At 40.6% G+C, this 14310-nt stretch overlaps 1 protein-coding gene across 2 annotated transcripts in view; it reads right to left on the reverse strand.

Annotated features, from left to right (window-relative positions):
- Window positions 1–1225: 1225 nt before the first annotated feature.
- Window positions 1226–14310, reverse strand: part of RALB (RAS like proto-oncogene B) — a 45226-nt gene continuing 32141 nt past the window's right edge. For both annotated transcript variants that reach the window (XM_040562336.1, XM_040562337.1), the window contains 4 exons: window positions 8943–9096; window positions 7621–7829; window positions 5054–5231; window positions 1226–3129 (listed from right to left, as the gene is read on the reverse strand). In XM_040562336.1, the coding sequence (XP_040418270.1) occupies window positions 3010–3129; window positions 5054–5231; window positions 7621–7829; window positions 8943–9056 (621 nt within the window). In that variant the 5' untranslated portion in view covers window positions 9057–9096 and the 3' untranslated portion in view covers window positions 1226–3009. The remainder of the gene's footprint in view (window positions 3130–5053; window positions 5232–7620; window positions 7830–8942; window positions 9097–14310) is intronic.

The following is a 14310-nucleotide window of genomic DNA, read 5'->3' on the forward strand; positions in this document are numbered from 1 at the left end:
AAAAGCCAAAGTTCCCTTTATTCTGCTCACAGGAAAACCCAAATCTAAAGGCAGCATTTCTCCACCTGACTTTTTATTCATTCCAGTCAACCCACCTGATACCAATGTGTACTGATGTCCAGTGAAGCACATATGGAAGTCATTCAAGGACCCTCAAATTGCATCGCCCCCATTTAGAAGAACATACATTCGGGCACCTCCACCATATGAGGTGGAGGCAGCAGGATTCCAATCCAGGAGAGCCGTTTCACTGCCTTTCTGGTGCAAGTCAAAGCTTGTTACCCAATGTTACCAAGTAGTCAAGGTAGTTGCCTTGTTTATCATGTTCTCTGCTGTAACTGGAAAGTTAAATCAAAGTTTATCAGAAGTACAGAAGAGGATATTGAAGAGCTGCTGTATTTAGGCTATGCCTAGCATTTCTGGTAAAGGTGACAAGCACAGAACACGGAAGAGATGCAGTATCAAGTCATGAAACAGCAAGCACCATTTTCAAACAAGTCTACCTTAGTGGTAGAGCTTTATCTGTTGAAAAAAGTAACCCATGTGAAAAGAGCACGCAAACCGTACAGCCAGCCATGGGAGACAGACTGTTCTGAACAGAAATTCATCTGCCCTATCAAATACTGTCATGTATTTTATCATTAATTTTATGATTAAAGAGATCAAAGGTCAAAGCATATAAGTCACTTGAGTTACCACAGCTGAGCTGCTTATTGTGAGCTTTGCCGAGTTCATTATTCATATAGCAAGGAAAGCTTATTCAGTTTTGTTAGATACTTTTTACAATCCACCTCAGAGGGACTTGACCTAGTTAAGCTTGCAATATAAACTCAACTGTTGTTTATCCTTTAGGTTAATTAAGGACTTAAACCTTAGGCCTCAACTAAAACCAAACCTGAGCAGTCTGCTTCCAAAGCAGACATTGATATGTTGTAGGCACAACGTGCATTCAGAAATGGACTGGATCCATGGAAGTTCAAGAGGAAATTTTGTTACAATCATTACAGACCCAAGTGTCCCATTAGGTGTTTAGATTTCAGACAGATACTGCTCAAGTGGTTCTGTAAGCCACCAGGCTCCTATAGCCTCTGCCTCACAACACTATTGTTAAGTTGGCTTGCTAATACCAACCATGGCATTACAAGAAATATTTCCAGAACTGGTAACCATTCTTTCTGTGCACAGAAGGTAACGTTAACAGAGAAGGAATTAAACTTGACATGAATGAAGATTACAGCACCTTTTATTTAGTACATTTTCCCCAATCCCATGAGTTGCCTGACACGTTAGACTAATTATGGAAGACGATGAGTTTGTGATAAGTCCCTGTAAAACCTCAGACCAGAAGTTCTGATATCTAACATTTTTCCTCCACAGTTCAGACATTGAATGCACAAGAGCAATCTAGTACAAGTTAAAAATGTTTTTCATCTTCAAGTTACAATATGAAGTACAGAACAGTATTTACTACTCCTTTACCTCAAGAAAAAATTTGTTAATTTAGCGCTGCAGTGCGCTTCATTGAACAACCACATAGCATTATCCTTTCACCAAGGGTGTTTTAAGCATCTAGTTAAAAAGCAAGGTACAGTCACTACTTTTCAAGTCTGTCTACTCCTTCTCAATGAATTATGGATATCTTCCATTTTGAGACTCTACAAACAGAAGAGACAGTTACTTTCTACAACAGTGACAGAAGTATTTTTTTGGCAACTGCACTTAATTTAAACTGCATCAGAAAACACAGTTCAGTCAGCTGACACGAGGACTTGCTAAGAAATGCCTTCTCTTCCATTTTTAGGCTGATTTTGGTTGACTAAAACATGACCACCATTGCATAACTGACAGCAAAACTCAACATGCATCTCCATGTGCTAGGTTGCTGTGCATCGGAAACAGTACATATAAAATTAATAGTGAGTAACAGATGTGGCAACTGCTTAACTCCATTTGCTTTCTGTGACCGTGCAAATAATCACTGAGAGGTAGCATGTATGCCTCACCTACTCCAACTCATGACTGTGTTGTGACCCACCCTTACTCGAGGTCTGTTTTCAATAAGACATGGAATGGATGCAGATGTTCCCACTTTTCCAACATGATCGTGAATTTAATATAAACAAAACACATGAACATTGATTTTCACTGTTCCAGTACTAGGAAGGGGAATGATGACCTATGTAGAATGAGTGCAATCGTGTCTAGCCACAAAACATGGAAGAAACCCAGGACAACATTTCTAGGAGACTGTGACAACACTATTCCTTTTGAAGAAAGGCTTGAGTCATTTTCTCACCCCATACCACTAATTTAAGGATGAGAAGATGGACCAGCGGGGAATGCATCTGACCAGTATTTAAATATCATAGTTTTTATTACCTAAATAAGTCTGAAGTGAGTCCATAAGCTTGATTCATGAATGCTGTATTGACTAAACAGAACATGAAGAAACTTTGCTTTGAGTTGACTCAAGTGTCAGTTGCTATTTAAGTGGAGTGTAGGAAGGAAACAAGCAGATTTCAGCATAAGAAATCAGTGACCACTAACAGAAGATGGAGACTCAAACTCTTACCAGTTGTCATCTGGCTTTTCTGCCGTTTGCAACATCAGGTAGGGCAACAGTGAAAAATTGTTTGAACCTGAACAGCTGCGTTTCTTAAGGCCAGTAGAGGTTCAAGAGAAACATTCTGAGAGACATTAAAGTAAACCAGGAAGTTAATATGAAAAGAACTCTGTATAACCACACAGAATGATTGTAGTTCTGAAATTCAGCATGTTTCTAGTTCTGAAAGATACTAGGAAGACAGAGCCCATTTCAGTCTACATAGGCATAGGTTTTGTTGGATACCAGAAATTGTTTCAAAGTTCTGTTTTCACATTTTGAAGGTATGATATGCAAAGCAAGAGATAAGGGAGTCAATACAGACTTCCTTTCATGAATCCAGCCCTATATCCTTAGTGGTATCTTATCCATGCCACCTGTAGATAGATATTTACAGTTCCCAAGCATCACAGTAAGCAGCATCTTTCTTTAAAGCTTTTCTTGTTCTTGCCACTTTTCTTGCCGTTCTTGTCTTTGTTTTCAGACATTTTCTTTGCTCTGATTTCTCGCATTAAATCAAAGAATACCTAAGGGGGAAAATAAAGAAAGATTAATCAAGTTCTGCCACCTGAAGGCAGATAGTTGCTGCCCAATACAGTAGCCCATAAAAGATGTAGCACAACACAGTATCTAACAGCAGAATTGAATCTAGACATATATCCCTGTGACAGACTCAACAGCAAAATTATAGTATCTGAAGCAGCAGCAAAGCAGCAAGACAGTTCTATAATTCTATTCTAACTGGCTCCCAAATCATTCAGCAGCCCTGTTTTAAGAGCTTTTTACTGAATGTTGTTCTTGCACAAAAGTAGCATTTACAGCTCATGATTATATTTGTCTGTGCCCTAAACATTTCCAGACAAATCACTCACATTAGCCAAAGTATTTAGTTCAGTTCTTTCCATGTAGTTCTACAAGCACACACACCGCTGCATAATATTCTGCCTGTTTTATAATTTAAGAGAGCTACAGCGTTCAAGTGACAGTATCAGGTATAGAAAATTCTCAGACTTTTCTATATGAAAGACGCAGAGATTTTTACCAAGAGTTCTAGATGACTTTACCCCTGCAAGTCTCCTGTATAAGTACATACCGTGTAAGATGTAATAGCTGTTTCACAGTAGAGAATTACTAGGGAAAAATTTACGATTATAGGACAGGAACTGTGTTCTTCCATAGAGATATTCTTTTTAAGGGGACCTATACAGGTCTTTTACACTTGGAAACGAGACCATGTTATGATCAGAAATAGAATAGCTTAACATTCATAACCCTCTTATAGGAAAGGGTTATTCTGCTAGTGTCAATGCAGAACCATCACAATGGCTGGTAACTTACCTTAACAGACAAGTGTGTTTATACAGAGGATAACCTGTATGTCACATAAGCTACCCAGAGAAGACCTAGGAGAGGTCTGTAATACCACGCTAGTGTAATCTAGACATACAACTATATTTCTGTTAATATCCAGTGGTCTGACTTTCTAGTAACAGCACATGTTAGAGAATGTTTTTTGACCAAGTTTAAGTTATGCTATGTTCTTTATAAGGAAGACATCTGAAGAGTTTTCTATACACTGTTTTAATAAACAATGAGATAATAGAAGCTTTTTATTTATGTAAGTTGTGGACCAACAACTTTCTATTAGCGAGCTAACAAACTGCCTACAACACCTTCACCCTTAGAGTTCAGCTAGCTGCCAACATCCTTTGGCCAAGCAGAAAGCTACTTACAATTTGTAATCTTGAAACAAACGCAGAATACCAAACTATCTTCAGAGTCCTTAGGAGCTCAACAGTAAGTTTCCAGTTATCTTCTGTGGACTAGTGAAGTCCACAGTGAAGAAAAAGGGCACAACCTTCAAGAACCCCCTTAACTACATACATCATGAAGAGGTTTGAAACTATCTATTTTTCCTAGTGGGTGAACACTCGACAGTCTTAACTCATCTCTCATCCAGAACACCCGAACAACGTTTAATCAAGAAACAAGCTGCAGAAACATGTCATGATTATCCTAGACCAGGGCGTACAAGTCAAAAAAGGTCAGGGACGCTGCAGGAAGACTTCCTGCCAATTCAGAGCAGTCTTGGCAAAACACAAGAATCAAGCCTTTAACATTAGCCACACCACACAGCTTTGTAAGGAAGGGGGGGTGGGGGGAAGAGTTTATAAGCACCTATAGCTAATAGACCTGCTTGGAAAGCTGGTTCAGGTACCAACACCTAAAACAAGGCAGTAGTATTACCTTGTACTGGCCTCTAGTTCCTCTGAGCTATGTATTTGCTTCCATGTACACATTCTAGTAAATTAATTCATTTTTAATAACCTATGCTTTCAGAGATTCAATTGTGGATTTGCTTTTGTTCCAGCCAGAGTTAAGAATTCATCACTCAGCTATTAAACAACCCATATCAATCTAACTGTAGCAGAAGCAAGTCATTTGTCTTACCTTATCTACATTTGCTCTAGTTTTGGCAGAGGTCTCTACGTACTGCACACCCCACTCCTCTGCCTTACTTCTAGCCTCTTCTACAGGCACTTGTCTGCGCTCTTCCAAGTCAGATTTGTTTCCTACTACCAGTAAAGGGATTTTATCCTCTTCAGCCTTCACACGCAGGATCTGTTCCCTAATGCATCAAATATTCAAAAATAAAAATCGTGTTAGTGGTAGCAACAAAAACGCCTACCCTTTACACAGTGGATCATGTGGCCTGCACATTATCTGGTGTTTACAACAGTACTTAAGTCATTCCCAACAGTTGAACATGCACTTTAAATGATTCCAAGTTTAATATACTAACGCCACAGGCTTTATACTAAGCAAATCCTCACATTTTCAGGAAGGCTATTATGCCTTTTTGCCAGAAATTTTGCTACCCAGGTTCTAAAAGAAAAGTTGTGTGGTAGAAAACAACTCACAACAGGAGTTCACATCTGAATAAGGAAAAAAGTGCAAGTGCCAAATTTCAGCCAGCATTCAGCCACTACCCTCAGGCTCCAATCTGCATCCCACCTCAATACAGGTCCAGGTAACATCAAGGCTTCGCCAAAGCAGTAGGTTGAGAACATCACGAATAGCTGGCAAGGATATTATTCTTAATGGCTACTTAAGCCTTGCACAAAGGAGAAAGTTGATTAATAATACTGAACTAAAGGGCTAACATCTTTCAAACAGAGCCTTCTAGAAAAAGAAGTGAACCATCAGAATTAACCTTGCTATCCTATTTCATCCAACAAGGATCTATCAGCATCTGGGAAAGTAGACAGAGCAATGCTGCATGTCAGTCTCAAAGCCTGTGCTATTACTGGAGTAAAACACATTGAGACCAGACTGGCATGTGTTGCTGTCCATCTAGGATTCTGGAAGAACTGTACCAGTGTGCAGTTATTTTTAGACTATTTTTATTTTATTTTCAGTTATTTTCTTCCTGAAGAAGGGTTTTTCAAGCAGCCAATTCTTACATATCAGCTTAATAAGTAATGAAATTAGTTAAATTGAGTATTTAGTTTTCTTCTAAACCATTGAAAGAGGATTCTCCAGCTCAGAACCTCCAGGCCCTTCTTGCTCACCTTGAGGGCCAGCATTGCTTTTTCATTGTTTTGACATTCTGGAATCTTGAACCAACACATGGTTAACCTAGTTACAGAAGTCTAACAAAAAACAGAGACTGCCAAGATAAGCACTCCTTCTCATCCAAAGCCTTAAGCCTTGGATTTACCCTTACGTTTCAGTTAAGCACACAAGCCAAAAGGCAGGCTAGGTACTTCCAGGAAGTTTCTAATTTTCTACCTGTTTTTGAATGGTATCTGACTTTTTCTCCATCTTTCACTAGGACAAGTCTAGCCTGAAGACTCAGTTTCAAGTCCTACAACACTTCAACTGTTTTGCTCCTTTAAGTAATTCAAACAGAGCATATCAAGCAGAACAGCTCTAGCGTGTACCGTGACCATCACCCTTTTAAAGTCTAGCAAAAGTCAAAGTATGTGACATATGAACAACATTTTTTTACCTTTTAGATCATGCAGTCCACCATTACTGTTGGAACTGTAAAATACATTAAGAACCTGGACTAAAAGTCCTAGAGTGCAAGGAGAATTTGCTATAGCTTTTACAAAAATAGAAATAATGTCTGCCTTGCTTAGCACCAGCACTTACACTTCCAATTATCTGTTAATCTTGTACCACTAAAACAAAATGAACGTAAGCCAGACTGATAAAGAGCTTTTCATCTGGCAAAGAATTCCTAACATGTTCCCTGTGTTGTGGCAAGTTTTACTTCAAGTTGCACAGATGTCTTAGGGAATCTCTGGATTATCTTTTGCTAATAGCTGTTGCCTCTGTGCAGAAGAGCCAGAACACTTGCCCTGAAGAACCTGGATACATGAGTTCTGAGACCAGAACACTGGATTAAAACCCCTGTTTTTCTTTTACATTACACAAGTAGTTTCTGTGCTCAGTCTGGTGCTGATTTTTGCATTAGAACTATTAATCCTGAGAACAAAAATGGAAGCATTTACTACCACTGTGCGTCTTTCTAGGAAAACGTCTGCCTACAATAGTACTGCTTGGCTGCCAACCCTTGTTTGGCATCAATCCATACCTGAGAGTGGAGGCTAATCCTTCCTTTCCTTAGAGCACCTGCTTCTAGCAGTAAGCAACAGTGTCTGAAACCTGGCCAAAAGGCAGACTTAATTCCAGAAGTACTGCTCTAAGATAATTAAACTCCACATCCACAACAACTGAAAATTGGCTTGAATACATACGTTTTAGGAGTCCAAGAATCTGTTATTTGTCTGAAGTTGCTGCTGGCATAATGTACTCACAAGTTGAAGGCATGAAGACAACTTTAGCCAGAGGCTAGGTACAGTGGTTTTAGTTACCAGTTACTGATAGCAAAATGGTTGTATTGCCACTTTTATTGACCAAATGATAAAGGGTAAAGGACAAAGGGCTGTAGCTTTTAAAAGCAGTTGTCAGAGGAGTATCCCCCCCTGCCTGGGAGAGGACCTACTTACCGAAACTCTGCTGTTGCTGTAAAGGATTCGTGTTCTGTTATGGAGAAGACAAGAAGAAACCCTTCCCCACTGCGAAAATAGTTGTCTCTGATGGCTGCATAATCCTCCTGTCCTGCTGTATCCAGAATGTCTATCTGAACTTCTTCACCATCCAGAACTACTTTCTTTCTGTAGCTGTCAGCCTTGGTAGGTTCATAGTCTTCTACAAACTGAAGAAGATGAAAGGGATTTGTGTTTAGAATTACTGTCACATGGTCTCAATATTTGCTCATGTCTACTCTCTCATTTCGGTGACACTTGAAGTCCTGAAAGCCTTTTCATAATTCAGTCAGATACAAAGTTCCACCGTCATTTTTTTTTTTTAGCTTTACTATAAAAAGGAATTGATTTAAGTACTTAATACATCAAAGAGCCAGCCCGCCTAGTCAAGCAAAATGGTCTTGACAAATAAAATTATTGAATTTCAGCACAATTTAAGGGTCAACGATGCAGAATAAGCTATCAGCTTATAAACTGGTTGCATTATCTAGATCTCCTACTTCAAGAATAAAGTATTTCTGAGCGTACTTCACTTGACTGTATAGCTAACCAAAGCTTCAGTAGGTGTAGATGACAGCATTCAACTGCTGAACATGAAAAGCTGCTCTATAATTATACAGTCCTGTAGTTTAGTATATTCAATACTGATTGGACCCACAAAGCCACTGACAGTTAAATTTGTAGTTCTGTGCTAACAGCACAGGTCCACCATAGGCTCCTTACATTTCCAATTCCTTTTTCCTCAGCCTTGAAGCACAACAAAAGGCTGCGCCATGACCCTGAGATCAGGCTGACTGGGTTTCTCTAATGACCATGCCAGAAGAGGTACAGCAGAAAGTTCACAGCCTCAAGCTGGCATTGCCACAGATTTCTTTATGCCAAACTCAAACCAGAGGCCAGTCTCCAGCAAGCCAGCTGATGCCCTGGGTTATCTCAGTGTAGGTACCACAACAGTACCTATACCATCTCTCCCCATAGATTAACTGGCCTAAAAGAAACAGCAACAAAATTACTTTCAAAGGCAATTGCTAGCTACCTCTGCACACACTCAGACAAGCCAGTTCACATTCTGCATGTCTTTTGAAGACTTTTTTCCATTGAAAAGCATCGATTTTGTCACCCTTGGTCCTCAGAGGTTATCCTTTGCTTATTTCTATATTCTTCTTTGGCCACTCAAGTCACTAAGCCTTTTGCTACTTACATTTAGTACCCCTGACCCACTACAAAAGTTTAGTGAGATGTATTCATTTGTGCTTTAAAGAAGCTGTACTAAAACTACTTACCTCATCATACATGAACTGGAGAGTGAGTGCAGATTTGCCCACACCTCCACTGCCGACCATAATCACTTTATGGAGTGCCAAGGAACTCTGGTTCTTGCTCTTGCTGGCAGCCATTGTCTTGTTTGCCACAGAAGTGCCAGGCAACTAATTAGATCTGCTGACAGAAAAAAAACAGTCACCATCCATGACATCAATGGCATCACAGCAGCACACAGGGGAGGCATCGCGTTACTGTGGAAAGACCAGATTAAAACCCTGCTCAGCAAGCCTGAAGAATAGGCTATCAATGCACTGGGAAGCAAGTCAAGTCACTGGTATCTAAAAGACAAGTAGAAACCAGGTACCAGAACAATGTCTTCTCTGCAACAAGAACACCATTAATAGAAGTGCCAAAGGTTTCTCACAGCAGCTACTAGCTGAACAAGCTGCTCTCATTTGTAAACCCATCCTATGCAGTTGCCACCTACAGATGTTTCCAAAGTAGGAGACCACGCTTCCACTGACAGGAAATTAAATGTTTCTGTAGTTCTTGTTACAAGGCTTTACGCCTTTCTAAAGTATTTCTTTAATGTTGATGCAGCTTAGTTTCAGCCTACTAACAGAGCTATACCTTAGATCTGCTTACAAGAAGAAACAACTTTTGATCTCTTCTCTACGTAGGCCAATAAAAAAAGCAGAGATTCACAGTAAGTTCTGGCAGGAACAAATTGCAAGAGCTACCAACAGAAAGTCTTATGATATGGCATTAGCATATACTTTATGCAATTCCTACCTTTTGATGCTGCTGTTTGCTTTTGAAAAGATTCTGCTTTACTGCAAGAAATTCTTCTGTACCTATTCTTCTCATGATGTTGCAAAACCATAAAGAGTACGCTTCAACAAATAAGTACTTGTTAAAAAGCCTTTGTTTGTTATGTGCCATGCAAACTAAGTACTTAGGTGTGGTAGTACTTTTTAAGAGGTCTCCAGCACTTACGAGTAGCTGGACACAACAGTTGGGATGGAGAAACACAAGCATCAGCTGCCACACTGAGTAGCACTGGTCAGCAGCTCTGTAAGAACAGCCCACTGGCAACAAAAGCAGAAGTAATTGATATTAAAAAATGATGTGTCACCAGTCACAATCCCCACACTGAGGGGAAAAAAGGGATGTGTACTTCAGACACATGACTGCTATAATGGAAGTGCAAGGATGGCAACGCTTGTGTCCTCACAGCAGGACAGCTCAGGGCCCCAAATATTCACGTACTGGCTGAGTGGTCTAGAAAGAACAGCAGACTATTCAGGGAACATTACTATGGAAAGTGACTATACCAGCCTTGATTTATAAGTGTCCATTATTCCAGGAACACAAGGCATACCTATGAACAGGCCTACCAGGGGTCTCAAGTTAGCCCAGAGTAATCAGTCTAGAAGACACTACAACCGCCATGCCATCAAGTTCTACCGGATGGAAACACAAGGCCTGCAGTAGAAGTCACATGAAGCACTATATTGGAAAAACCTTCAGGATAACTAGCTGTCCTAAACAAAACCAACTAGGGACTGAGGAGTTGTTAACCTACAAACACTGTAGGATTGTAGAGGCTGGGAAGGACCTCCAGGCATTGCCTGGAAGAGTTCCCTCAGAACAGCTGGCTCTGTTCACATGCACTGCATTTGGGGACTGGCAATTCTATCACCCACCTGGCAACCCATCCTGGTATACACCGACTGTGAAGGCTTCCCCCGCCTTGTCATGACTTTGTTCTGAAAAGCAACACCTCAAGCCAAGTTTTCATTGTCTAGTGCAGGCCATACCAGAACAAATATGCCAACAACGGAGAGACACCCTCAGGACAGTGTTTTCAAGCATTCGAGTTACTGCATTTCTCCATGTAGAGTATTTTACTCCACCTGTTTACTACACACATTTGTTACAGATGACTAACTTGCAGTATAATAAGCGTTCATTCCAGGGTGAACACCAGTAAGTGAAAACATGCATTTTCCTGTGGTAAACTTTTGTTATATAGCAGCTCCCTCATCCAGGAGGCTCCTTAATACACAAGTGAAGGGTATAGAAACAGGATCTGTCGACTCTTCACAGATTCTTCTTGTTCAGCACACACACTTCTGTGTTTGGGACAGCAAATTCAGACATTATCCCAGAGGTTCCATGCCAGGAGAGGACTGCACGTGTGATTTTAGCTCTGACACCAGAGAGAAAGTGGATGAGGATACACCTCTCTGGCAGGCAAGCATGGAAAACCCTGAGAAAGCACAACATACAGCATCTGACCTCCAGAAGTTAGAGCTGTAAAGCTTTCTTCACTTATAGCCCACTTACACTCTACAGACAATAAAGTAGGATTCAGCTTGCCTCAACATAGACACCCAAGGCATAAAAGCTACAGACTGATCACACACTGAGATTGTTTGGGGGTAATAGCACAGAGTGCTCTTAGAGGAATTCATTTTGTCCCAGTTCAAGTGTAGTCTGGCTTTGACAATGGTAGACAAGCTGCTTTCTGGAAAAGCCAAAAGATCCCTAGCAACTTATCAGTGCAATTGTGACTTTTTAAACCTTTGAGAAGCATGCTAAAGTTGCTGCATTATCTAATGAGGTTTTCAAATTAACATTTTTTCTGGTAACACAAACTTAGTGCTGCCACACCAAGCAGTAGAAAGCCACAAGACAAAGGGATTCCTGATCTTGCACTGTGCTATGGAACTATAATAGAAAGATTTACTAACAGCCCAAAAAGAAGATAGCAAGTTTCTATTTCCTGTCAGTGAGGATACCACATCTTTACCTGGTCACATTAAAGGAACAGCTGCCTTCCACCATCCAGTTTAGCTCTCTGCCCAGTTTGTATTTCACACATTCAGAGACTCACTGGTAAGAACATTTTAGATCCTTCCTTGCCCATCCCAACTCAATGGACATTGGAGAATGCAGGGTCAGCCTTCATATACAGCATTACCCAACTGGTAAGCAAAGTATAATGAACTAAAGCCAAGCAACAGCGTACAATTTAACTGTTTTTAAATCTAGCCCAGCTCTTGGCAGCCAAGGTATTTAACCCTCCCTGCAGAGCTACTACAAGTGCCACTTGAAACTTTCTGAGTGTCCATACTACATGAACCCTCTGACACAGGGTTAGTGAAACATGGGAGTCTACTCAGGACTCTATCCCTACATTGCATCACCTCAGTGAAGTCCCTGAAAGCGCTGGGCAAGCAGCCTGGACCCAGTTGGGGAGGGGAAGCAGAACCACAGAATAGCCAGGCGGTACCGAGCAAAGCGAGGCTGACACAGTGCAGCACAGCACTGACACGGCCAGCGCAGAAGTGCTAGTGTTTGCGGCAGGATAGGCTAGGAGCACATCACTCTTTCACAGAAGAAACAGCAACATCTAGAAGAATTTATAATGAATGTAGTTGCCAATAAAACACCACTTGATTCCCTTCAACTTAAGACCAATCATCTTAATATAGCTAATGAAAAACCTGCTTTGAGTAAGTGTCCAGGCAAGTGATTCTGTGACAATTCCTTCCCCTCCAATATTGCTCTGTTTGCTGGGAAGTAAACTGTACTCAAACAGCTCTACCTTCTCTGACAGGAAGGGAAGCGATCCAGTCAGTGGCTAACCCTTCACTCCAGTCTGTCATTCCACCCTCAGGTGGAACACCATGCTCAACTTGGTGTGGTAAACATCACGAGTTGTAAAAATAAAACCTTTTGGAAGACTTTGGGTTTCTTCAGGATACCATTCATCCTGATTTGAAATAAAGTTCTAGAGTCTAGGCCAGAGCAGGAACTTTTCAGGAAGCCTTTCATCTTTAAGAAACTAGAAGCAATTACCTGATTGATTTGCTTTAAAAGAAAAGGACTAAGAAAAGGACTTGATAACTGGACTTTGTGACAGTAGTTTACACAAAGCCATATACACAGTAGAAGCTTTGTGGTGTTACTGAAAGATGCTCTGTAGACTAAAAAAAAAAACCAAAGGCTTTATCAGACAGATTGGCCACATGAAACAACAAGAGCTACAAGTCAAGCCACAGTGGTTCCTGAAAGATTTTATTTAGGCTTCTGAAGATACTACTGCCAGAATTAGGCCTGCGGCCCACTACATTTTTGCAATCAAACCGTGCCACCCTCAAAATCTAGCCTTAAGCTCACCGACCATTTCAGCCCTCCCTCATCTTCCCCATAGATTGTGACTTCTCCGGGTTAACTAAGGCCTCCTACCACTGAGTAACCTGCACAAGGTTGTATCTTTCCTGGCTGGCCCCTGGGAACTGAGTATTTCAAGGCATTTGTGTACAAACAGCTTCATAAAGTCCAAGTTTAAACATAAATTTGCTAATTTCTCTACCCTCTCCTCAGCCTAAACAGTTAAGCTCTTCCAAGACACTGCCAACACACAGGACTGGTTTACCTCATGCCAAGATTCAGAGATGACTCCTGAATAACCACCTACATTTTGAATCAGATGACACTTTTACATCCCTTATTTCATCTGCATTAAGACTCCATGGTTGTACAGTCACTTAAAGGAAGGATACAGCACTTGTTGCTTCACAAGGAAGGAAGCAGTTTTGCTAGTGCCCACCCAAACATGGAAAAAAAAACATGAGAAACTTGCAAGTCTACTTGCTTTCCAGCAGACACTCTGCTACGACAGTAAAAAAAATTCTAGACACCTCCAAAGGCTTTAATTGGAATCGCTTCTAGTTTTTCCAATTCAGTTTGAGATATAAAAACTGAAATAGAGCTCTAAGCTCAAAATTGCTGAGATCAGCCCTTGTTCTCTTGCTGTGCAGCTGATATTCTTGGACATTTCTTTTCATCACTACCCTGCCACTGAAAGCAGCCATTCTTTGGATTTCAAAGTGGGATTCTAGAAACCCTTAGCCCAATAGCTTTGACAGAGCAGCTTTGTTAAACCTTTCAGATACCTACTTTTATAGGAAAATCTGGGTATTCAACCTATTAAAGACTTAAATATGATGTCATCAAAAGCAAGCACAGAAAGGACAAAGTTTTGCAACACTATTTTAGTGATCCTCATTTATCAGAATATGAATTAGGGGCTTTGGGGTGTTTGGTTCTGTGACACGCCTGCAAGAATGCAGTCACAGAAATTCCCTGGATCACAAAACTAATTAGCAATCTCACTGAGCTATGAACTGTAAGAGCTCCTCAGCTGTTCTGAGGCTATCCAGAAAATATTTAAGCACTGAAATTCTATTAGCTTTCAATGGACTGTAAACGCTCCAACTGGTAGTTCAACAATAAAAACAAGTTCACTGGAGATTAACTGGCATATTTAATGCTACTAAGAATTTTGGGATATGCATGCTAAAAATAAAAAATGCT

Source organism: Cygnus olor, chromosome 6 (genome assembly GCF_009769625.2).
Source record: "Cygnus olor isolate bCygOlo1 chromosome 6, bCygOlo1.pri.v2, whole genome shotgun sequence".
Lineage (NCBI taxonomy): Eukaryota > Metazoa > Chordata > Aves > Anseriformes > Anatidae > Cygnus > Cygnus olor.